General features: G+C 46.0%; 1 protein-coding gene across 1 annotated transcript in view; it reads left to right on the top strand.

The window, feature by feature from the left end:
• AATF (apoptosis antagonizing transcription factor) overlaps positions 1 to 26,091 on the top strand; it is a 62,550-nt gene that overhangs the window by 31,054 nt on the left and 5,405 nt on the right. Inside the window, exons 9-11 of the mRNA XM_083714555.1 lie at positions 10,793 to 10,860; positions 12,501 to 12,581; positions 15,419 to 15,490. Coding sequence (XP_083570681.1) covers positions 10,793 to 10,860; positions 12,501 to 12,581; positions 15,419 to 15,490 — 221 coding nt within the window. The remainder of the gene's footprint in view (positions 1 to 10,792; positions 10,861 to 12,500; positions 12,582 to 15,418; positions 15,491 to 26,091) is intronic.

Below are 26,091 nucleotides of genomic sequence, written 5' to 3'. Positions count from 1 at the left end.
GGAATGCTAGGCCACCTTGACAGGCTCTGTGTAGCCGTACCTGTTCCACTGACCTGGCTCATTTTCCTCCTGTTCAGTAGGATTTGGCAAAGAAATTGGACCTGGAGCCTTTTTCGACGACAAGCCTGAGAGGCGAGTCGGGCAGCGGATGCGTCTCTTTTCTGCCAGCCTCCCACTTAAAAGTGGCTCCATAAAGGACCTTCCTTTTTTATTTGTTAGGGGTGTGAGCCAGAGCTGGGAAGCTGCTTCTGGGGAGCGAGGGGTTGGAGGGGAAGAGAATAATAATAATAATAATAATAATAATAATAATAATAATAATAATTTATATATATATATATATATATATATGCTTTCGTAGATTTTCACGGGTACAGGAATGCAGGTTTTGGTGTCCTCGGGTGTCTTCCCGTGTAAAAGTTGGGGTGTCTAGGCGACGTTTCGACGAGGTCTCACTCGTCATCTTCAGGCTGGTGCTTTCGGCTTCTTGTTACTGGAACAGAGCGGGATCTCAATGTTTGAGTTCCTATAAATACTGTAGAGGGGGTGTGGTGTCTAGCCTCCAATGTTCTGGGCAGAGAGGAAGTTCCCAGGCTAGTGTGCCTTTTCTTCTTTTGTTCCTTAATTACTTGAGAGATACCTTGAGTGATTTCTTGAGTGATATCCTGAGTACCACTTAGGTGGGTCATTAGGTGTGGATTAGTTGCTAAAGTCTTTGTGTCTTGACCTCTTGAACTTTGTGAAAGTTCACAAAGTTCAAGAGGTCAAGACACAAAGACTTTAGCAACTAATCCACACCTAATGACCCACCTAAGTGGTACTCAGGATATCACTCAAGAAATCACTCAAGGTATCTCTCAAGTAATTAAGGAACAAAAGAAGAAAAGGCACACTAGCCTGGGAACTTCCTCTCTGCCCAGAACATTGGAGGCTAGACACCACACCCCCTCTACAGTATTTATAGGAACTCAAACATTGAGATCCCGCTCTGTTCCAGTAACAAGAAGCCGAAAGCACCAGCCTGAAGATGACGAGTGAGACCTCGTCGAAACGTCGCCTATATGTATCCTGCCCTCCCCAGCCAAGACCAGGCTCAGGATGGCTGACAGCAAATATAAAAACAATTGATTGAACTACAACTTAAGAAACAAGATTAAAACACAACATTAAAACATTAAAATGCATTCAAATGCAGCCTCATTTCAGTGGAAACTCAAATCAAAGACTTCTTTGGAGATGAAAACATCAAGTCCTCACCAAGGCTAACTATCCAGACTGGTCCTACATGGGCCAGAAGAAAGCCAGGGAAGTTCCATCATAGAAGGAGAAAGGAAAAAAGAAGGGGGTGGGGAATCAAGTTGATTCGAAGCCAAAGGCCAGGTGGGACAACTCTGTCTTACAGGCCCTGCAGAAAGAAATCAGATCCCGCAGGGCCCTGGTCTCATGAGGCAGAGCGTTCCACCAGGCCGGAGCCAGTGTTGAAAAGGCCCTGGCTCTGGTTGAGGCTAATCTAACTTCCTTAGGGCCCAGGACCTCTAGGATGTTGCTATTTATGGACCTTAAGGTCCTCCGTGGGGCATACTGGGAGAAGCGTTCCCCTAGGTACGAGGTCCTAGGTCGATCAAAGTCAACTAGGTGCTGAATGCCTGGGCCTGCTACTCCCCACACGATCCTATATGGACTAGATGAGCATCATCACAGCCCCTTCTCTGCATACTTGCTCCTCTGAAGGGAGGGGTGGAGAGACAATTTTTTCAGTTGTGGCTCTCTGATTGCAGATTGCTCTCATCAGGGAAGCACCCCTGGTCAGATTTTAGGCTCACAAGGAAACGAAGAGAGCCCATTTGGATCAGGCCAGTGGCCCATTTAAGTCCAGCATCCTCTTCTCACAGTAGCCAACTAGATGTCCAAATGAGAAGTTCCAAAGCAGAACCTAAGTGAAACAAGAGTACTCTCCCCACTTGTGATCCCTATCAATTGGTACCTACAATTATCCTGCCTCCAGCTGCGAAGGAAGAGCACAGCTGTCGTGGCTGCTAGCCATTGATAGTCCTCTCCTCCACGAATTTGTCTATAATCGTATTTTAAAGCCCTTCAACTTGCTGGTAGTCGCTGCCTCTTGTGGCAGCGAGTTCCATGGTTTAACTATGCGCTTTGTGTGATGAAGGGAATTTCTCTTTTCTGTCCTGAATCTTCCAGCATTCAGCTTCATTGGATGTCCACGAGATCTAATGTTAGGAGAGAGGGTGAACATTATTTTATTTCTCCACTTTTCTTCGTGGCAGTGTGCTCCTGAGTCCCAGACATCGCAAGCAGGGAGAATGCTCTTGTGCTTGTGTTCACCTGGGGCGTCTGGTTGGCCGCTGTGAGAACAGGATTGCAGAACTGGATGGCCTCTTCTTAGGTCCTTAATTTCTGCATCTTTTAACTACTTAAGCACTTCCAGCTCTGATTTTGCAGGCACGCGTCATGTACAAAACCGGCTTTAAACAAAGCAACTTCAGTGTTTTGTGGTGTGTGCGTGCGTGCGCGCGCGCGCGCGCACACACACACACACACACACACAAGATTTCTGATAATGCCATGCAGACAAGTAATTACAAAATCTGGCAAACTATTACAAGTCAATAATGGTGAAAAATGGAGAAAGGAAGTGGGCTTTTTTCCTCCTCCTTCCATCCTGACAAGTTGGTTTACCTTAATTAAACTGGTGAGCGATTAATATGGACAGTTGATCTTGTGGCTCTCATTAGATGCATTTAGAGGGTGCCCCCCCCCCCCCCCCGGAAATAGGAGCTGCCTGCAACCATTCCATAGGTTAATGGCAATACAATAATCTTATCATAGGCATGTGTCTCTGGAATGGCTGAGTAGGTGGTTAATAGCATGTTTTTAAAGCTTGGTTTGGGGGCTCCTCTTAATGGGTTACTAAGAAGAGGACACGTCTTCTTTTCTGTTGCTTTTCACAGTTACACAGTTTTCCACAGCGGCATTCTTTATATTTAATTTTTTTGCGGGTCGTCGCTGAGCTAGTGGTAGATGTAATTAATGCCTAACCTTCAGCAGCTGTGGATTGGTGTTGGTATATTCATGGTGAAGCTGTCATTTAGAAGCTAAGAAGAGCCGTGCTGGATCAGGCCAATGGATCCTGTTCTCACAGTGGCCAGTGCGATTCCTGTGGGAAACTCAAATGCTGGGCTTGAGCACAGCAGCCCTCTTCCCTCCTGCCATTTCCAGCAACTGGTATTGAGAAGCACATTGCCTCTGGCAGGAACGTAGCCATCGTGGATAGTAATGGAAAGCACAAAAGCAAAACCTGAGCGCAGCAGCACCCTGTCCACCTGCAGTTCTCAGCTCCCAGTCAGCTACTGTTGGAGGTAGAACACAGGCGTGCTGTCGAGTAATGGTTAGTAACGCTAATTGGCAACCTAAAGCATCCTTTCGTGGAACTGATAGCTTTCTGTGACTCTCCACAGGTGGATTTAGACATGCACTTGCGAGGTCTAATTCTCAGTGTTGGGTTTTGCCCGTAACCAGCTTTAGAGGGGCACTTTTGCCTTTCTGAGTGTGCATTGTTGGCTACTGATAGCTTGTTGCCCCAAAACAGCAGGATACTTTCCCAGCGTGTAGCCAACACACTGCAATCTTCATTGGAAGCCCTTCTTCATGTGCCGCCTCCGTGAGAGGTCTGGAGGTTGGCAACATGAGAGTGGGCCTTTTCTGTAGTGGCTCCCTGCTTGCGGAATACTCTCCCCAGGAAGCCTCGCCTGGTGCCTTTGTTACATATCTTTAGGTGCCAGGTAGAAAGAGAAACATTCCTCATCTCTCAGACCTTTGGCTAATTAAGTTGGCCTTTTAAACTGTGGTTGGGGGGTGGTATTGTTTTTGCTTATTATGGTATGCGTTTTTGTGTGGTTTTTTAATATGTAACCCGCCCTGTGATCCTTGGATGAAGGGCGGTATAGAAAGTTCAACAACAACAACAATAACGAACTCTGTACAAGAACATTGGAAGAGTTCTGCTGGATCAGGCCGAAGGCCCATCTAGTCTAGCATCCTTTCATCACAACCAGATACCCGTGGGAAGTCTGTAAGACGGCTCTGGGTGCAAGAGCAGTCTCCCCACTTGTTTCCCCCAGTAGCTGGCCTCCAGTAGCATTACCGCCTCCCAACAGCGGAGGCAGAACAAAACTATCTTGGCTAGTATCCCTGGGCCTTGATCCTCTCTGAATTCACCTAACCAACCGTGTTGGTGGCGGCTGCCATTGCATCTTGTAAATGGACGAAGAGAAAGAGGGAGATGGAGGATGAATGAGAACATTAGAAAAGGCATTCCTGGATCAAACCAAGGGCCTATCTAATCAGCCCAAATTAACAAACGAAGTGCCTTTGGAAAGCTCCCCCCCCCCCCCCAAGTTCCCCCAGCTACTATGTACTCAGAGACATGCCTTCTCTGAACTTGGAGGTTATGCACCACCTGTTTCAGTTCTGTGCCATTTCATATATGCTCAATCATTGGTCCCTCCCCCTTTTTTTGATCTTAAAAAAAAAAGGAAAATTGCACCCAAATTGCACCCACCTGACTTGCCGCTAAAATAGGCATTTTTGTGCACCTTCTGCCCTGACTGTGCATGCTTCCCAGTGCATATCAGACACGTTTTGGTGTACGTTTTTAAAAACATCACAGACATACACATATTGGCATGCTTTCCAGGGCATTTGCCCCTATGTGCATTTCCCTACATCATAAAATTGTGAGACGTGTGTAGTAACTCCCCTGTGGTGCAAAGGGAACGTTGGCATTGCTTGAACTCTGTTTTCTTTAGGCCCCTGGCTCTGCCCGCCACTGGGACCGTGGCCCTTGGAAGCTTGCCCAGAAGGGAATGTGGTCCCTGGGCTGAGAAAGACTTCCTGCCGCTGACCTTGGCAAGTTTCAGCCTTCCGAGGGAGGCTATAAGGGGGCAATATTAGGAGATTTGCATCAGTGGAAGTCGTTTGGTGCCAGTTTGATTGAGAGAACTTGCCAGCCACAGTTTTATCCCAGTTCCTCAACCACCACCATTTCCTTTCCCTCTGCCTCAATCTTCACACATCGGGGGCTTAGTGCTGATAGTGTGATTTACTTGCGTTTCCTACTTAATAATTAGACACTGGGAGACTCCATCTGTCACTCCTAATGGAATACGTGGGGGTCTGACTAGAGTTTTTCTGTTTTGACTAATAAATTCTAACTGGGATTGCTGAGCCTAATGAAATATTACAACTTCAGGAACGGAGAGTGGTGTTCTTTTTCTTTCTCATTCCTCCCCCCACCTTCCCCCCTTCTTTATTAAAGGCCCTGTGCTGGAATTAAAAAAAAGAGAGAGATTTTGCTGTTTCCTCCAGTAAATTGGTTTATCATTTATCCTCTTACTCTGAACCCTTGGGTCTGCTCTGGAATCTGGTCCAGTCTCTGTGTGTGTTTGTGTTGGCTGCAAGGCCATAGGACAAAATAGCAGAAAAACGAATCAAACCTTTTTTTAAAGAAACAATAATAATAGTAGAGGCACCCATGCAGAGCCAACCAGACTTTTTCCATTGGGTAGTGTCCCTCCCTTGCCTGTCTTAAGTTTCCGTGAAAAAATAAATAAATCCATTGTTAACATGACTTCAGTGGGTTGGAGAAGGAATAGCTCAGTCGGTAGAGCATGAGACTCTTAAATCATGGGTCATGGGTTCGAATCCCATGTTGGGCAAAAACATTCCTGCATTGCAGAGGGGGTGAACTAGATGACCCTTGTGGTCCCTTCCAGCTCTACAATTCTGTGATTCTCAAACTTCAGGTTGCTTTTTAACTCTCTCTCTCTCTCTCTCTCTCTCTCTCTCTCTCTCTCACACACACACACACACACACACACACTTATTTATTGCAGTTATATCCCACCTTTTTCTGTCCCAAGTTGCTCAAGGTGGCATCTGTGGTTCCCCCTGCCATCTCATTTAATCTCCACAGCAACCCAGTGAGGTAGATTAGGCTGAGAGGGAGAGCGACATTGACTGCCCCAAGGTCACCCAGTGAACTTCATGGCTGAGTGGGTATTTGAACCCTGAATTCCCAGGTCCTACTCCAGCACTAAGCCCTACAGCACACTGTACACACACACAAACCCAGAAACTAGCTAGGTCAGAGATGGGGATCCCTCTCCTGATTGCCCTGCAATATGGATGCGGAACCCCAGGCACTGGTCTCAGGGCCTCTTTCTCCAAAGTGTGCCAGGAGTACCTGATACAAAGAGTGTGGTGGATGCTCAGAGCAGAAGCCCAGGGCATGCGTGTTTGCGCCAGCTCCACAAAAGAGACCTATTGATTTCGTCCGTGGAAGTGTGGTGTTTGTGTGCAGACTTAAGTTTATCTAATTTGGGCGGCTTTCTAACCCCCAACCCTCATGCAGAATTTGCCGCCATTTCTTCTCCTAAAGGTAAAGGTAAAGGGACCCCTGAGCATTAGGTCCAGTCTTGGCCGACTCTGGGGTTGCGGCATTCATCTCGCTTTATTGGCCGAGGGAGCTGGCGTATAGCTTCCGGGTCATGTGGCCAGCATGACTAAGACACTTTTGGTGCACCAGAGCAGGGCATGGAAACGCCGTTTACCTTCCCGCCGGAGCGGTACCTATTTATCTACTTGCACTTCGTGCTTTCGAACTGCTAGGTTGGCAGGAGCAGGGACCGAGCAACGGAAGCTCACTCCGTCGCGGGGATTCGAACTGCCGACCTTCTGATTGGCAAGACCTAGGCTCTGTGGTTTAACCCACCCTACCCTACCCACAGCGCCCACCCGTTTCTTCCCCTACCTGGCCCCAAAAGCAGTTGTCTGCACAGCCCCCAGTGCTCACGTGACAGATCCACCAAGCGAACTTGCCTGGAAGTAACAATTTGCCGCGAATGCAAATACGTTTTGCTGCAGAGTATTCAAGCTTTCTGTTTCTCCTTTCCCTTTCCAAAAATAAGATCAGCCATACCAGCCGGCACTGTAGGAGAGGAAGCGAGGCATCTAATAAGTATTGCCTTCATTTTGCTCCTCTCCAGACTCTTTGCTCCCGTGATATTGACTGGGCAAAGGGAGCAGCCCATTTTCTCCCCGAGCCCCAGAGGGCAACTGTTTACAGAGCGGTGCCGCCGTTAACACTGGTTTTAACGTGTCGCCCGTCTGCGTAAGGCTGGATTTGGATCTTGTACTTAGCTGCCAGGAGTGACTGTGATGAAGTGGGAGAGATAAACTGATAGATTGTGTGCCAGGAAGATGTTGGGGAATCAATCAGATAAACAGGGCAAAGAGAGAGAGAAAGAGAGAGGGAGCTTGCTGGGTTTATTCTCTCTGCTTCCTCCCCTGCGGGAACAAAGCGGCGGCCTCTCTGCCCCTTAACGGCTCCGAATGTAATTGCTGCAGTAATAAGAATTTAAAGGGTGTGTGTGTAAGCAAATGGAAAAAGCATCGCAGGGGGCTTTTTAATTGCCTTTATGTTTTTTAATAGAAGAGTTGTTGAGGAGGGAAGGAGAGATACACAGTTTTAAATATATATATATACATGCATCCTTTAGGTGTCTGTCTGTTAAGGGCAGCAGGCTAGGTTGGGTGAAACCTTTCGGGCTTCCGTGTGTGTGTGTGTGTGTGTGTGTGTGTGTATTTGTGCATATGTGTGTGTGTTTGTAAGCCACCTGGGGGTTGCACCCGGGACCTTCTGCATGCAAAACCGCAAGCGTGTTGCATTATCAAGGGAGGATTTGAACCCTCCTTAAAATATGTGGGTCATAGCTCAGTGAGTAGAGCATCTGCTTTGCATGAAGGAGGTCTCAGGTTCAACTCTCATCATTCCCAGTTGGGGCTGGGAATGTCTCACGCCTGAAGGCCCTGGAGAACTGCTGCCAGCAAACTTTTTCAGCCATGGGCCGGTCCACTGTCCCTCAGACCTTGTGGGGGGCTGGACTATTTTTTTTTGGGGGGGGGGAAATGAACGAATGCCTATGCCCCACAAATAACCCAGAGATGCATTTTAAAGAAAAGGACACATTCTACTCATGTAAAAACACGTGGGCCGGCCTTAGTTTGCCTACCCATGCTATATGGGCTCTTGGATACCCCATAAGAGAAAGGGAGCAGTTTTTTTCTTATAGCACCCCTTTTTTAAAAAAGTAAGTTTCCAGTCCTTGTGGTTCTGAATAAAAAAAAAGCCGATTTGCATAGAAAGCTGCCTTATACGGAGTCAGACTGGAGGACTGCTGCTGTTCAAAACTGTTCCCTTGCCCTGCTGACATCTATAGAACCAGCCTTTGCATTCTGGCCATCACTGCATGAGATAGGTTGGTTGAGGTCTTGGGATTTTTGTGTCGTTCTCCATCCTCCTCTCCTTATTCTCAACAGGCTAAACAATGCAAAAGAAGCAAGTGTCTATGAGAAATGAGCCTGATGCAGTTAGCTGGCAGGAAGGCAATCAGTCCAATAATTCTGCTTAAGAAGAGCCTGCTGGATCAGGCCAGTGCCACATCTGGTCCAGCATTCGGTTCTCACCATGGCCAAGCAGAGGTGCATGGGAAGCCCACAAACAGGACCTGAGCACAAAGCACTCCCTGCCACTTGTGGTTCCCAGGAACTGGCATTCAGAAGCATTCCTGCCTCTGATGGCGAAGAGATTCTTGTTGGAAGCCATTGATAGTCTTAATCTAATCCTCTTTTAAAGCCATCACTACTTCTTGGGAGGAGCATATTCCACAGTGCAACTGTGTCGTATAACTTATGGAGGACTAGAACCTTGTGGTGCCCATTTTAAAGTGAATTCTGGGGTTCCCAGGAATCTCACAAAACGTGTTACTGTGTTGCTGCCTTTTGTTACTGAGCCAGAAGTGGAACATAGCCATGCATCAAATATTATCTTGAGCATTAACGTATCCCACTTCTGGTTTGCATTGAAATCCGAAACAGGCCCAAAACTCACTTGTTTGGGCTTAAAAGATTGTTAGCTCGCCTGTCCGTCCCCCCCCCCCCCCCCCGTTTAGAGATGGATGCCTTTATCCACCTTTTCTTTCCCTGTGTTTTCTGCCTGACCTTTTAAAGATTCTCTGCTGATATAGATGGGGTGGATTAAACTAATCATAAAATGATGAAGGGAAGCCTGCAACGCTCATTGATTTCGTCTGAAATTAACTGTAGTACAATAAGTCTTCCTAATGGCATTCTGTGTTGCGCTCCAAAGCGAGTTCCAGCTTCCTCCTATTCTAAACCCCCCACCCCACCCTCCGTAATTTATCTTGCCCCTCCCCTGGCATTCTTGATGAAGAAAGTATTGCAACACCATCTACTCCCTTTCCAAAACAGAAGGCGGCTTACAATAATATGTCAGAGCCAGTCTAAAGGCTTCTCTCCCTCCCTCCCCCCCCCCCCGGATTATCAGGATTTAAGACAGGCCTGGGCTGGGGCAAGTGTGGCCCTCTGGGCTTCTCTGTCTAGCCCTCTGAACTTCTTGAAACACAACCCAATGACCCGGCTTCGCAACCTCCTTGAGTGTTTTTGCCTGGCTGGAAAGTGTCTGTTCATTCTGATAGTGCCTCTTGCACTTGCCTAAATGGAGGACACAGCGCAATGCGTGAATGAATGTCTGCAGCCGTTGCTGTGCAAAGGTAAAAATTAGGTTTGTTGCCCCACCCACGTTCGCCTCTGGTCCCACCCAACACCTTGCACGTGGCCCTCAAAAGGTTGCCCAGAAGGGAATGTGGCCCTTACTGCTGAAAAAATATATATACAGTGGTACCTCGGGTTAAGTACTTAATTCGTTCCGGAGGTCCGTACTTAACCTGAAACTGTTCTTAACCTGAAGCACCACTTCAGCTAATGGGGCCTCCTGCTGCTGCCGTGCCACCGGAGCACGATTTCTGTTCTCATCCTGAGGTAAAGTTCTTAACCCGAGGTACTATTTCTGGGTTAGCGGAGTCTGTAACCTGAAGCGTATGTAACCCGAGGTACCACTGTACTTCCCATTGCGTGTTTTCAGTAGTCTCAAAGCTTTTGCTGAGTAAGGGAGCTTTTCAAAGAAGGAGATACAAATAGCAGTTCTTGAGCTTGAGGAAGAGCCAAAGATCAGGGATGGAGCACCTGCTTTGAATGCAGAAGGTCCCTGCTTCAATCGCCAACATCTCTTGGAAGGGCTGTGACTGTAGTCTTTGTCTGAAACCCTGGGGAAATCCTGCCAGCCAGGGTTGGTGATATACTGAGCCATTGGTAACCTGACTGCATTATTCTGGTTCAAAAACCGCTTTGAGGTTTCATTCAAAGCTACTTTATGCTATATAGATTTGAGGAAATAAATAAAGAAGCCGAGCCAGGAATGGCGCGTTACTGCTGGTGTGGAAGGGGAGGGTGAAATTCATGGTTCCGATTCTCATTCCTGAGTTCAGAAGCTGGGTAAGATCCGTTGGGAGTTTAGGCGAATTCATTCCAGTGGTGTGCAGAAAGAAATGATCTGGCAAGACTGCTGGTTGAAGGGACGAGGGATGCTTGATATTTATTGTCCGTGGCCAGCAAAGCCATTCTAAGTATAGGAGCCAAGATGTTAACACTTGAGCCTGCTAACTCACGCGGACTGAGCCTGGGGAAGAAGCAGGGAGGAAGTTAAGCCTAGGCAAGAAGGAACAGCAGGTTGGCTTTCTTTTCTGTCTCCCCCGCCCTACAAGATGGTTGTTCAAACCCAGTCTGAGAATTCCACAAGCTCGTATTGCTCTTTTCAAAACACAAAAACAAACATGGCTTCCTCTCTCTTCATTTGCAGCTCCTCAGGGAACTTATTGAACGTAAAACCAGCTCCTTGGACCCCAACGACCAGGTGGCAATGGGCAGGTAAGCGGCCTGTTTTTGTCTGGCTTGAAACATTGCACAAAGGGCCACACATTCCTGGCTTGCGCAGGGTAGTGCAATGAATACTCAAGTTTTGAGTTTGAATTGTAATGTTTGCAAAAGGGCAAGGGGATGGGTGGGAAGTGATTTGTGTTTATTACACCCCGTATGTGTGTCCCGAAGATATTTGGAGGAGACTGAATTGGAGGGAAGGGGGTGGACAGGAGGCAGGGAATGAAAATTCTCCCTGCTAGTTACGCACATTTTTATTTTTTAAGCTGGAAGCTGGCATTGCCTTCACCTGATTTACTTGTCGGGGAGCCCAGCATCGCAGGGTGGGGTGGGGTGGAATCTCAAAATCCAATTACCACAATCTTAATATAATCTTAATTACCGCAATCTATTTTATTGTAAAGTCAGATAAATGTACAATGTAATCACCACTTAAGTGCGGGAGTTTTTTGGGCTGCCTCCTGTTTAAATGATAGCAGAGCCTTGTTTCCATAATATTCCAGACATACCACCAAATAAACAAAAACAAAACACCACCAGGCAGTATTTTAACAAGGATGAAAACTGTTTCACCGATGCGCCTGAGCTTTTTTTTTTTAACGCATCAAACAGCTTATGGGCAGTGATTTGTATGCAACCAACTCCAGCTCAGTTTTTATTTAGTTTTTTTGGTGTGGGTGTGGGTGTGCATCCATCCTGTATGTATGTGGCTGCATGCACATGATAACTTTTAAAGCGCTTTCAGAGCACACACACACACACTGCCCCCCAAATCCTGGGAACTGTAGTCCCCCGAGCTATAATTCCCAGCACCCTTAAACTACAGTTCCCAGGATTCTTTGAGAGAGGAAATGTACTTTGAATGTGCTTTAAGGGTATGGTGTGTTCGCAGCCAGAGGTTCTTTCCTAATTCTCATTATTGTGTCAACCCCCCCCCCCCTTTTAATGTTCTTCCAAATTTTAGCTGGCGGCTGTTTTCCAAATGTGTAACATTCATTAACCAGATTTAGAAATGTTGCTGTGTGTGGTGATGGGGTGTGTGTGTGTGTGTGTTTCACTTTTTAAGAAAGCCTTTTTCTAAGCACTGGAGACAGAAACAAGTTCCTTCCTGCAAGTTCCTTCCTGGTCCCTCAGCTTGTTCAGGGGTTGCCAGTACCTTTGGGTACCTCCTATGATGGTCTCTGAAAATATCCCCTCAAAACTCCTCCTTTCATGAGCGGTGGTTTGCTCTTTCCCCTCGGTTTCTGTTTGCACTGGCTCAGCATCTTTGGCAATGACCCCCCCCCCCTTACACATGCCCAAATTTTACTGGGTGCCAGGGTTTGAATAAGCCTAGTGGCAGCTGATATGGGTGCCTTTCTCCCATTGCTGGGGGCCCTGGGGGCTGATTGTTTAAATTATTATTTCAATTTATCACCTGCCCTACAACCTAAGGTCCCAGGGCGGTTCACAGCACTAATACACAATATGGAGAACAGATTAAAGCAATTTACACTCAGAAAACTTAAGTGGGTCCTAGAAATATACACCAGCCCAAGGTGAAGAAATGCATCTTCAGCATTTGCCCAAAAGCTGTGCGATGATGTCCCCACCCTCTTTCAAGGAACCTTAACAAGTACTGCAATTTTTAGGCAATGGCTGGCTATCCAGAAACTGCGGAGCAAAATCCGGAAGAAAGTGGACAAAAAGGCCAGCAAAGGAAGGAAAATTCGGTGAGTACATTAGGCTGCCTTGTCTTTACTTGCCGGATCACTTTGCACCATACATGCCCGTTTGACTCTTTCGTTCAGCCAAACTGGCACTGGTGCATAATGCTTGTTCCACAATTATAAGAAATCAGTCTTTTAGACTTTGGAACTCCTTGCCTGTTGACATAAGGAAGGTGCCTTCCCTGTATTTATTTTTGGTGTCTGCCAAAAAAAGCATTTTTGTTTAGGTAAGCCTGCCCAGGCATGTAGAAGTCGTTCTGTGCTTTAATCTGCTTTTAGCTTATTGTTGATTTCAGTTTTTTTGGTATGTTTTAAATACTTGTTTTTAACTGGTTTCTTAAAAAATATAAATACTGATAACTTTATTCTTTTGTAAACCGCTTTGAGGTTTTATTGCAATCAACCGGTATATACCGTATTTTTCCATCTATAGGACACCCCCTGTTTTGGGGGACTCCAAATTAAGAAAACACCCCTCAGCACTACCCATGTATAAGACGAGCCCCAATTTTAAACCTAATTTTTTGGTTAAAAAACCCCCTAGTCTTATACATGGAAAAATACGCTAAATATTGTGAAATAAAAACAAACAAACAAACCTCGGTCTATGGTGCTGGGCCAGTTGTAGCTCACCCTCCCACCGCACTCTGTGGGACGAGACTGCCTTCTTAGCTTACTATTATTAGCTTCGAGTTTTATTTATTTGTTTCTTACACAGCCTTACTTCTTCTTATCAATAGGCAGAGGCTATCAAAGCAGTATACAGTAAAAAAAAGAAAAGGGATAAAATTGTGTTCACCATCAGAGGTGATGCAGAGAACAGGGCCTTCTCTGTGGTGGTTCCCCATTTGGGGAATGCTCTGCCAAGGGAAGTTTGCCTGGCGCCATCATTGTTTGATCTGTCGCTGTTAGACTAAAATTCACGCACCTGAGACTCAGAGCAGGAAGATGAGTGTGCATGTTTAGGGAAGCTTTTAATGTTTGATGGATTACTGTATTTTAATATTTTGTTGGAAGCTGCCCAGAGTGGCTGGGGAAGCCCTGCCAGATGGGCGGGGTATGAATAATAAATGATGATGATGATGATGATGATGATGATGATGTGTGCATGGCTTCAAGGCAAGTGTGCATGGTTGCATTGCATGTATGTGCTCAGGTGGCCCACAATAGTTTCTCATGTTCCTAAATGTTTAAGCCACGACCCCAAGCATTACAGGCTAATAATACCAACATATTTTTTTTAATCGAGCTTGGAAATGAATACCTAGCCAGTCCAACTATTGGAGCAATGCATCCAGATCAGTTGTGGTTGGACTCGAACTCCTTGCATCCCTGACCGTTGGCCATGCTGGGGGGCTGATGGGACCTGGAGTCCAGCAACACCTAGGGGGCTTCTTGGGTCAGCTACCACCGATTCACCTTTTTTACCCTGAGTTGTGCGTCAGAATAAATTTGAACAAGATGTTTCTCTTTCGATGCATTGAAGCCAGAAAATCTACTGTACTTCCTTCCCTGCTGGTGTGGTTTGGTTTTGGGGGCTGAAGGTAGGGGAGAGATGCACAACGTCAAGCACCCCTTTCTCATGGGTGTGTGTGTGTGTGTGTGTGTGACCAAAACAATAAATCCCGTGCTCAGATGGGCACTTGATAGAAGTCAGCCGAGTGGGGCTGGGTCAGGCCTGGCATAGCAATTTTTAAGATAGATGTCATGAGATAATTTATGAAAAGAGGGTTGAGCTGCTTTGTTGGGCCTAAAAGCCTGTAATTATTGACTATCAATATTCCTTCCTGTCAGCGTCGTACGCAACTGGGATATATTCATGACTCCGCCAGAGCCCCATGACAGGCCTCACACCACCCTGAGCTGGGCTCATAGAACCTTTCTGTTATTATTATTATTATTTCTTCTTCTTCTTCCTTTTAGCCAAAGGGATTTAGAACAGTTTTTGTCTGTGGGATTATGTCTCTCTCTCCCCCTTCCCCACCCCCGAGTTATCAGAAACCTCGGGGGGGGGGGGGGAATGACCAGGGCTGGATTTAGGTTTGATGAGGCCCTAAGCTACTGAAAGTAATGGGGCCCTTTATATGTCCAGCTGTCCTTTGTCAACAACAAATTGTCGCTGGTTTTTTTGTGTTGAATATATGCTATATGGTAATTTATGGACCTAATAGGTATCCAAAGCTATTTGCACATGTTTCATGCAACCAGTCCATGCAGAATGTAGGCACCCTATATATAGAAATGAGCAAACCGGTGATATTTTAGGGAGCAGGCTAGCAGCCGGCGCCCATTACTTACATCATAGGATTCTGTTCTTAGACGGAGGTAAAGTTCTCAAACCAAGACACCATTTCCGGTTTTGCAGAGTTTGTAAACCAAATTGTTCTTAAACCAGACTGTTCTTAAACCGAGGTACCACTGGAAAGGATTGAAGGGAAAGAGAGATGGGAGGAGAAACTGCTGGGGAGAGAAGGGGCCCTCTGACCTTCCCACCGCTGCCTTTGTATGGCTGGGATCTGATGCTCTGAATCGAAACCTCACGCGAGCGCAGAGTGTGCTCCATCGCTTAGCTGCAGCGATTTCTGTGAAGGTGCAACAGCTTTGTGGGAGGACAGCAGCTCAGTAGCAGAACATCTGCTCTGCATGCAGAGGCCCCATGTTCAGCTTCCGGTACAGCTGGGAATTGTTCCTCGCCTAAAACACCTGCTGCCAGCCAGTGCAGGAAGCTCTGAGCTAGGCAGACCAGTGGTCTCGACTTGAGAATAAGGCTGCTTTCTGTTTTCATTTCCTCTATCTGAATAGTTACAACACATCCTCCCTGTGTGTGTTTCTCTTCCCAGGTATCACGTCCACAGCAAGCTGGTCAGCTTCATGGCCCCCATTGACCATTCCACGATGACTGATGATGCCAGGTTAGTAAGCGGTTAATTACGCTTCTCGGAGGGCTTTGTGACAGCTTGATATTGACCTGTTCTTCAGGCTGTCACTGTCCCTGGTTCTTTGTATCAGTTAGCCATTTGTCACCGGCACAATGTGGGCCTTCTGTCCTGGCCGAGCCAGATGGGTGCGTTTCGCAGCTAGAATTGCACGCTGTGTTTCTCTGCGGTTCAGGCCGGGCTCTGCCCTTGCCATTTGCTGCTCAGACACTTCAGCTATATCTTGCTTTGTGTGTGCTTTTTTAAAAAAAGAAAAAGAAAATTTCCATGCAGTCAGATTGCACTGTTTTCAATGTCACCAAGAGTCTTTCGTGACATACTGTAGAGGAGAACGCATTTAAGGCCCCATCTGCAGTATAAATTTAAAGCCATAGCACTTTAGACAGTCTTGGCTTCACCTGGAGAGTTCTGGGAGCTGCAGTATGTTAAGGGTGGTTGGGGAGACCCCTGCTCCCATCACAGGACTACAGTTCCCAGAGTTCCCTGGTCTGGTTGTTAAACTAAGGTTACCAGATTTTTTTCAATGAATCTGGGGACACTTCATTGAAATGAGTTGGAATGATAGGATTTTGTCAGGGGACTGATTTGTAAATCTGGAGACTGTCTCTGGGAAACGGGGATGTCTGGTAACCTTATGTTAAACCACTCGGAGAAGCCAGAACGCAACCTACCATGTGTGAACCAGTGTGGTGTAGTGGTTAACAGCGGTAGACTCGTAATCTGGTGAACGGGGTTTGCTTCCCTGCTCCTCCACATGCAGCCGCTGGGTGACCTTGGGCTAGTCACACTTCTTTGAAGTCTCTCAGCCTCACTCACCTCACAGAGTGTTTGTTGTGGGGGAGGAAGGGAAAGAGATTGTTAGCTGCTTTGAGATTCCTTAGGGTAGTGATAAAGCGGAATATCAAATCCAAACTCCTCTTCTACCATAGCATAGTAAGATGAGCATCCTCTGCCCTCCCCACCACTGGCATGCGGCCCCCAGAAGGTTGCCCGCAAGGCGTTGTGGCCCTCGGGTTGCAAAAAAAAGGTTCCACCGCAATTTTTAGCTTAGCACAGACTTTGGTTTTACACAGACCACCCATGGTTTTTTCCAGACATCCCCAACCTGGTGCCCTCCAGATGTTTTGGTCTGTGCTCATTCTTGTTTAATGTGTCACGGCATGGGAATGTGGCCTTTATTGCGGTTGCAAGAGGCAAACATGGCTGCTGTTTGGGAAGCTTCTTTAAAAAAAAAAAAAGGATGCTTCTAAGTTTCACAGGAGGCCGAACTGTGTGCACCAGTTTCTACTTGTAAATGATGCACAGGTGGACTGCATAGAGCCTCTGGTCCTCAGCTGTATTTCTGGGGACCACATTTTCTATGAGGCCAAGTTAATTTCGCAGCGTCCAATTCAAAACGGCTCCTGGAATTGCCCCCCTCCCCTTCCTTCCATATATTATTTTTTAAATTTTTCCCCCCTTTTGCAATGCAAAACCTATATAAGCATGAAAGAGGGAAGGTAATGATCACGGCGCTTTCTTTAGTGCCAGTCCAAGGTAATTTCATTGTTTGCAAGTGTGAATTACGAGATTGAAAATGCAAATAATGCATTTCACAGCGGTGTGATCACGCACTGGGCTTCCCCCCCCTCTCCCCCTTCCGTCATTTTGGAGGCTTGACCCCAAAATAAATAAAAACACTGCATGTTTATAGTGTGAAAAATCAGGCGCTGGGGGGGGGTAGTGGGGGAAACAGCAGCATGCTTACAGCCTATAAAATAGATTAATTGCCTGGTGGTGGGACTTTTGGAGGTGGGGAAGAGAAGATGCATTAAGGATTAAGGATGCAAAAGGAGTTGGGATGCTCAGTTTTCTCCAACTCAGCAGACAATGGCTTGCAGGGTGAGCTATGAAAGCGCCTTTCTAGATTTGAATGCTGAGCTGGGACTTTGTGAAAAAGCAATTTGGGGTGCAGATGATGGCACAAGGGCTCTGGGTAGCCAAGGCAAGAGTCAGATATGCACTTGGAGGAGAGGGGGTCTGGCATTTCAAGGTCGCTATTGGTCTGGGATTGAAGGCATTGCGCAGAAAGCTGCTCTTTAAGGAAAACCTTGTTCGTCCACCTGCCTTATCCTTTTGAGACTTTGGTAGCCCTGCATAACACCTCTTGAGAACTAGAAACTTGCTCTTAAATAAACAGGTTGTTTTAGTTCCTGCACCTAGCACCACATTCTGGGCTGCTTTGGGAGGAAAGGCAGGATAAAAACTTAATGTTTAAAAGGATCGATTCTGCACTTCTGTGCAATTGTGACGTACAGACACCCCGGAGGTATCCAGTAATTAAATTAAGCCTGTGCTTTTTTTTAGGATGGCAGATTCTGTACTAGGTATCCACTCTCCATGCAGAATAACCCTTTGCAATGGACCTTCTCTCATAAGTTCAAAGATGTTGCAACATCAGTGGCTACCAGTCACAATGGCTATCTGTGCTTCTGGGTACCAGTTGCTGGAAAGCACAGGAGCTGAGAGTACCCTTGCGCAGAGCTCCTTCTTCCCTTAGGCATCCTCCGTGAGAACACAGGGCTCAGGGCATTGGATAAAGGTGGGTGGGATGCTTCTGGCATATGAAAAAGGACCGGGGCAAAGATTGTGCAGCCCCCCCCCTTTCTAATTGGTCCGGAACTAGAGCAATGTTTCTAAACTTGGCAGCGCCCATCGTTAAAAGGGTTTCTCGTCGCTCCTTTCTTTATTAGCGTCTCCCTCTGTTCCTTATCAGACAGCGGGACAAACATAACTCATGGTGCTGATTTTGATCTCTAGTTAAAGAGGATTACAGCTTTGCATTAACTTGGATTGACATGGTTTATAATTTGCCCGCTGATACAGATGCTGCCAGGGACACCCACACCATGTGTGCGTGAACACGCTCAGGCACACCTGGCGCATTGCTGTCGGGAAAAGAACACTTGAACGCAGCACTTTCTTTAAAAAACAACTGTTATTTTATCACACTTTTCCTCCAAGCAGCTCAAGGTGGCGTACGTGGTTCTCTGTTGTTGTTATCCTCACAACAACCATGTGAGGTAGGTTTACTGTAGGTGAGAGGCAAAATCTAATTTATTAAAACAAAACAAAAAATTTTTCCTTCCAGTAGCACCTTAAAGACCAACTAAGTTAGTTCTTGGTATGAGCTTTCGTGTGCATGCACACTTCTTCAGATACCTATCTGAAGAAGTGTGCATGCACACGAAAGCTCATACCAAGAACTAACTTAGTTGGTCTTTAAGGTGCTACTGGAAGGAAAAAAAAAATTTGTTTTGTTTTGACTATGGCAGACCAACACGGCTACCTATCTGTAATTTATTAAAAGCAGCTTTGCCTGTTTAACAGCCACTTTCACTCCCGCTCTGATATTTTTTGGGGAGCCACAAATACCAGGAGTAATAAGTATCTCTGTGGCTTTGGGGCCACCAAGGACACATCTCTGCCTTGTAATCCTAGCACAGATTCCATCAAATCTTATTGATCCACTGCTCTCCCTGAAGGTCTTGACTCCACTGTGCTAAATTCTTCTGATTCCAATGTCCAGACTCTGGTCCACAATACCATCACTGATTGATGGCATCCAGGACCAAAACGGTGGCTGCTTTTCCTGTGTTTGGGGACCTGATGATTAGGGGTTTCACCTAATGCCGGTCCTGCTCAAAGTAGACCCATTGTTAATAGGCATGATTCATGTCCGTGGTTGAACATAACCCAGCACAGAAAAGAAAAGTCACCTGAGCTTTCTGACTTAGTAGTGGAGACTGCTGCCTTTTTTTTGCATAGTTCCTAATATTTTATCCCACCCTTCCTCCAAGGAACACGCCATACATAGTTCTCCACTCCCATGCCCCATCCACACAACAACCCTTTGAGGTAGTCTGTGTTGAAAGATAACCGTCGGCTCGCTCTAACCACTGAGCTATGGTATGGTTCGGTGTTCTCTGTGGAAACTCTTGCGAAGCAAAGTTAGGTGTAAGGCTGAAATACAGTGGTACCTCAGGTTAAGTACTTAATTTGTTCCGGAGGTCTGTTCTTAACCTGAAACTGTTCTTAACCTGAAGCACCACTTTAGCTAATGGGGCCTCCTGCTGCTGCCGTGCCGCTGGAGCACGATTTCTGTTCTCATCCTGAAGCAAAGTTCTTAAACCGAGGTACTATTTCTGGGTTAGCAGAGTCTGTAACCTGAAGCGTGTGTAACTTGATGCGTCTGTAACCCGAGGTACCACTGTACTTAGGATGTTGGAATGCCATTGCCCTTGACGTACCTCCTCTTGTTGGCCACCAAAGGTGGGCAGGCTCTATGTGTTTTAGTCAGGGTAGCGCATTTTCCCAGACTAGGTTCCCGTGTTCTAAAAAGCGGGCTCTTCCTCTGTGTCAGTCACTGCCCATCTTGCTGCGAGCTGTAGGAGGTTCCTCTAGGAAATCCGGGCATTAAAGGATTAATAGGTTTCTGTGACATAAGAGTTAGCAGGGGGGAAATCTTCACAAGTTCCTAGTCTTTTACTCTGCGTACTTTGTACGTCTGGTATTAAAATCACTGAGTGGTTGGATTAGTGGGGGAATTTGGGTCTGGAGCTGTCAATCCCGCTATCTCTGCAAATACAAGAAGTTATCTTTTGAAAGTTTACTTGGAGGGTCGTTTTAACCCAAATGTGTCCACCTGACCACTTCCTTCTGCGGTTCCTGGCATTTTCACGAGCTCCACGTAAAGTTCGTTCTGCATTGGTGAGAAATTGGTATTATTAGTGTAGCAGCACCTATTATAATATTATACAATGGTACCTTGGTTCTCAAACTTAATCTTCAACAACGTTCCAAAACCAAAGCGTTCCAAAACCAAAGCGCGTTTTCCCATAGAAAGTAATGCAAAATGGATTAATCTGTTCCAGACTTTTAAAAACAACCCCTAGAACAGCAATTTAATATGAACTTTACTATCTAACGAGACCATTGATCCATAAAATGAAAGCGATAAACAATGTACTGCAGTCACACAATCAATCAATCAGTAGCTGAACTTGGTTCCGCACAGTCACAAAAACAAAACAAAAAAGCCTCAAAAATAAAAACGCAAAATAAATAGCAAAAACAGACAGACCTCAGTGTAACACTCAAAACGGAGCATGTTCGGCTTCTGAAAAAGGTTCGCAAACAGGAACACTTACTTCCAGGTTTGCAGGGTTTGGGTTCCAAGTTGTTTGAGTACCAAGGTGTTTGAGAGCCAAGGTACCACTGTATTATATTATATTATATTATATTATATTATATTATATTATATTATATTATAAATTGTATTATTATTCTTTGAAACTCCCTGCATATTGATATTAAGCAGATGCCTTCACTGTACTGTTATTGCCACCTGCTTCAAAGATTTTAAGTTTAGGTAAGCCTACCTGGGCAATAAAGGGACGCTGGTGGCGCTGTGGGTTAAACCACAGAGCCTAGGACTTGCCGATCAGAAGGTCGGCGGTTCAAATCCCCGCGACTGGGTGAGCTCCCGTTGCTCGGTCCCTGCTCCTGCCAACCTAGCAGTTCGAAAGCACGTCAAAGTGCAAATAGATAAATAGGTACCACTCCGGCGGGAAGGGAAACGGTGTTTCCGTGCGCTGCTCTGGTTCGCCAGAAGCAGCTTAGTCATGCTGGCCACATGATCCGGAAGCTGTATGCCGGCTCCCTCGGCCAATAAAGCGAGATGAGCGCTGCAACCCCACAGTCGGCCACGACTGCACCTAAGGGTCAGGGGTACCTTTACCTTTACCTTTACCTGGGCAATGTAATTTTACATGTACGTTAGTTTTTAAAATCTGCAGATTTTATCTATACATTGATAATTCCAATAGATTTGGAAGTCTTCTTATTGCTATATACGTATATATTGGGGGGGCACACACACACAAATTAGGTAGGCTTGGAATGTACAGTTTTCTCCACCGTCCCTAAGCCCAGACCTTGCCCCCTGCAATAGCTCCATTCATAGCCAGGCCTCCCCAAAAGTCAGCTCCCCTCAAGCCTTTGCAGTTGGACGGGCTGTAAACATAGGCAATGCCCTGCAAAGCAAAATTTCCTGGACCTCTTTCCTTATGGAAATGTCCTTTTAAAAAACAACAGCGAAGAAGTAAAATAAATAAAGCTAACCTGTTAAGAGCGGCAGGATGATTTGTTGCTTTCCCCCAGCGAGACCATTTGTCATCTCTTGCGTAGAATCTGTTATGAAACAGTCAAGCTGTGGAAGGGAGGAAACCATTCTAGGGCTGCGGGATATTAAAGTACGCAAAAAAGGACCTACTCCTTGGCCAAAACACTATTTAAAAAAAAAAAAACTTTTTGTTTGTGTATGTGCTCTTTTTTGTGATTTATGTGTCCGAATTTGAGTTTGTTCTCTCTTTATTCACCCGTCGGGGAAGCCGTAACTTCCTCAGCTCTTCATAGTTGACTCTGTGCTGCTTGTGGGGCTGAATGTGCTTCTTTTGCACGGTCCGTTCTTGATTTCTGGGTCACAGGGGAGACTATGCAGCAGCCGGGCACCAAAGCCATGCCCTGTCAGCAAGGAGGATTCCTTGACCTACCCCTCCAGATTCTAAGGGCACCATTGTTCAAGGGAGATTCAGCACCCACCACCAAATTCAGGTCGAGCAATTCCAGTTGATGGCGCAACCGGCCACTTCCCCAAAATATGGGGCTTCTTGGGATAAGGAAGGTGACAGGAAAACGAAGCTGGAAAGCATAGGAAAGAACACACTTGCTTTGACGTAGCTGTCATCTAACCCAGTATTTCCCAACCTTGGGCCTCCAGATGTTTTTGGCCTACAACTCCCATCATCCCTAGCTAGCAAGACCAGTGGTTAGGGATGATGGGAATTGTAGTTCAAAAACAGCTGGAGGCCCAAGGTTGGGAAACACTGAATTCTAACCTTCCTGCAAGCCTACCTAGAAATTTAGAATGCTGATGCGTGTTTTAATCAGTTTTTAGTTTATTGTAAACTATTATACAATCTACACAATATTATATATTGTAAACTATTATAAAATATTATTATTTTAATTTTTTTGAGTGTTTTAAATTGTTAATTCTTTTATCAATATAGTTTTACCTTCTTTGAAAACCGCTTTGAGGTTTTGTTTTTTGTTTGTTTTTTTAACAATTCAGCAGTTTATGGGTTTTATGAAATGACTAAATAACAGGAAGGGCCTTAAGATTCAGTTGCCACATCCTTTTGGGTGTATCTTCACAGCAATATTTTTTATTATTATTACTATTATAATAATCATTGTCATTATTATATTAATCTCCATTATTATACAATAATAATTATGATTATATTAACTGAGGTGTCTCCTTTCACTTAACCCTCAAGGCAAGGTTTAAACCTTAAATCTCTTAAAACAGGTTTAAAAACAATTTTAGAAATGTATAAATTTAGGTCTCAAAGCAATAGGATGAAGCACTTAAAGCAGATTCCCCCCCCCCCATCCCATTGGAATTGCTTGTCAAAACAAAAATTTCTTCAGTTGTTTCCAGAAAAACAATCTGTGGACGGACACCTGTCGCATCTCAGTGAGGGTGCTTGTTCCACAGACCAGAGGTGTAGCTGCACAGTGGACCAAAACTTTGCTTAAAAAAAGAAGAGAGACAGCTGATTTCTGCACTCACTACTAAATTCCGCTGAGCGCAGAATTGTGGAATCTTCTCTCAGAATATTGTTGACCATTGCTGCTGCTGCGCTCCTAGGTTTCTACAGAAATGGAGTCACAAAGGAATCTGGCGTTTTACAAGTCTGGTTGCCTTCCTTAAGACCGGTGCCCTTATGTAACCGAGCCTGCCCTCTTTTGACCATGTTTCGGGGGAAGCCAATAAGCCTCACCCTCTGGTGAGAGACGATAGATCAGTGAGAGTTTCTGACTCTCAATTATTATTTTAACAATGACAACAACAAAAAGACTTCCCCTGCCGCCGCCGCCCACAACCAGCCTTCGCAGGGAATTACAGCTCAGTGAGGGGAATAGAATAGGGGGTCTCCGTAAAACTCTCAACACCCATAACAAACTACAGTTCCCAGGATTCTTCACGGGGAGCCATGACTGTTTAAAGTGCTATAACACTGCTTTAAATGTATAGGGTAGTTGTAGCCATAGTGAACCCACCCAAAAGGGACGCTGGGGGCCAGATTAAGAACATTCCACCCACCCCCACAACGCAGGGGAGTGGGGTGAAAGAGAAGCCATTGCTGTCCATGGCCGTCATTTGCACAGCAGGGTATGAAGAATCCCTTTTCCTCCCCTTACATTTCCCACCATTGCTGCCTGTCTGAAATCCTTGTAGATCTCTATCTTATCTCGGGAGGAGACCTGTTGGAGGTCACGCTTCGGGATTCCATGGCATTTATTCCATTTTAACGTCTTTCCCCTGTTCAGTTCCGCATAGAAGCCACTTCCTGGAACTGTAGCAGAATATCGTGCAAGTTTTGTGCTCTGTTCCGTGTTACTTTCCTTCCAGGAAAAATCCTGTTTGCAAACAATATGGAAACGAGTGCTAAGCTTGCACTCATTGTGTGAAAGATAGTGTGGAAATTGACAGTTTGGGAAATTAAATAGAATAAACCACCATGATGTTAAACAGAACAAGCCACCATGTAAATGCAGCCTAAGAGCAGGGTGGGTTGGGGGTCTAAAAAGTGGTGTTGTTGGAGAGCCCCCTATCCTGACCTGGGGGGAAAGAGAAACTGCTGCAGGATAGCTACTGGTTAATTTATGGCCTGGTATAATTGTTATCGCCCACATTTGCTGGTGTGGTTTCTATATTGTGTGTGTGTGCCCTTTTCCTGAAGTTTTGGCGGTTAAACGAGGGTGAGATTGCCCCCTAGTGCTCGCTCTCTCCTTTTTTTATAATGCCATCACAGATACTGAGAATGTGGGCGGCTTAAAATAAATGCAGCTGCATTTGGCCTTGTTTTGATAGTTATTTTTAAAACCACAGAATGGTTCATTTCTGCAACACTTTGCCCTGTTCCCTTTGGGGTTCAAACCATCGCCGGCCCTTGCTTTTGGTCTCATTGGCATGTGGGCACACAAAAAGCTCCAAGCTCACCCTGCGTTTGGAGTTGCATGACCTCAAAATTCCATATCAGGAGCAGGGAGGAGAGTACCCTGAATTCTGTGACCTGCATAAGTCATGCAGATTTAGCAGAGTAGCTTTGCCCCAGCTGCTGGGAATCGCAAGTGGAGAGAGTTGTTGCTGTTTGCGCTTTGCATGCAGAACCCTTTGCATGCAGAAGGTCCCAGGTTCAGTCCTCAGCATCTCCAGGTAGGACAGGGAATATCCCCTTGTCTGAAAATCCCGGAGAGCCACCGCCACTCTGTGTACAATAGCAAGCTAGATGCACCAACAGTCTGACTCCATATAAAGCTAACTCCTGTGTATCTTTGCTGCAGACTAACCATTCATTTGGGTAGGGCCATCACTTATTAGAACAATGCCCTTGCATTCAGAAGGACTCTGGTGGCGCTGTGGTCTAAATGAGTCCACCGGACGGTCGGTGGTTCGAATCTGCACAACGCAGTGAGCTCCTGTTGCTCTGTCCCAGCTCCTGCCAACCTAGCATTTCGAAAGGACACCAGTGCAAAGTAGATAAATAGGTACCGCTGCAGCGGGAAGGGAAACAGTGTTTCCATGCGCTCTGGTTTCCATCACAGTGTCCCATTGCACCAGAAGCGGTTTAGTCATGCTGGCCACATGACCCAGGAAGCTGTCTGTGGACAAATGCCGGCTCCCTCAGCCTGAAAGCAAGATGAGAGCCGCAACCCCATAGTCACCTTTGACCGGACTTAACCATCCAGGGGCCCTTTACCTTTACGCAGAAGGCCCCAGGATCAAACCTTGGCACATCCTGGTTGGGCTGCAAAAGTCCCCCAGTCTGAAATCTTGGAGGGCTGCTGCTGGTCAGTGTTGACAGTTCTGTGCTGACTGCATGAGGCAACCTCCTGTGGTCTTACGACTGGGGGGGGGGGCTTGTTTCCCTTCTACACCAAGAAACCCCCCCCCCAGCACCGATTCATTTTCCTAAATCAGGGTGGTGTTTCTTTCTTATGCAAATATCCTAATTACAGTGCATAATATTTACAGTCTCCCTGACCTCACTCTCAGATTTGATCTCGTTCTACCTCCTATCAGTTTCCCTTTGACTTTTTTAGGGGACAGGTTTCTGCCTGTGGGAGAGGTGCAGAATTCCAGCTGCACCCAAACTGCATCTAGCTGGCACCCTGCATTTCCCCCCCCCAAAAAAAACCAGCTCCCTTTCTAACGAAATACACAAATAATAAAGCTAAGGTACTCGCGTGTTTTATGGCAAACGGCCCATGATCACTCCCCCCCTCCACACTCCATCCCTGCTCCAAAGCAAGGTTTTATGATAATATAGTAAAAATATTAAATTAGAAAATGCCTCACTAAGGGTGATAAAACCTTACTGCGGTAGAAATAGGTAATTATCCCCAGCTCAGCCTAAAATGACAGTTTAACAGAAATAAAAATGTTACTGCTCATTACTTGATTT

This window comes from Podarcis gaigeae, assembly GCF_964106915.1.
Source record: "Podarcis gaigeae genome assembly, chromosome: 15".
Classification (NCBI taxonomy): Eukaryota; Metazoa; Chordata; class Lepidosauria; order Squamata; family Lacertidae; genus Podarcis; species Podarcis gaigeae.
This window is presented reverse-complemented; position numbering and strand designations above follow the sequence as displayed.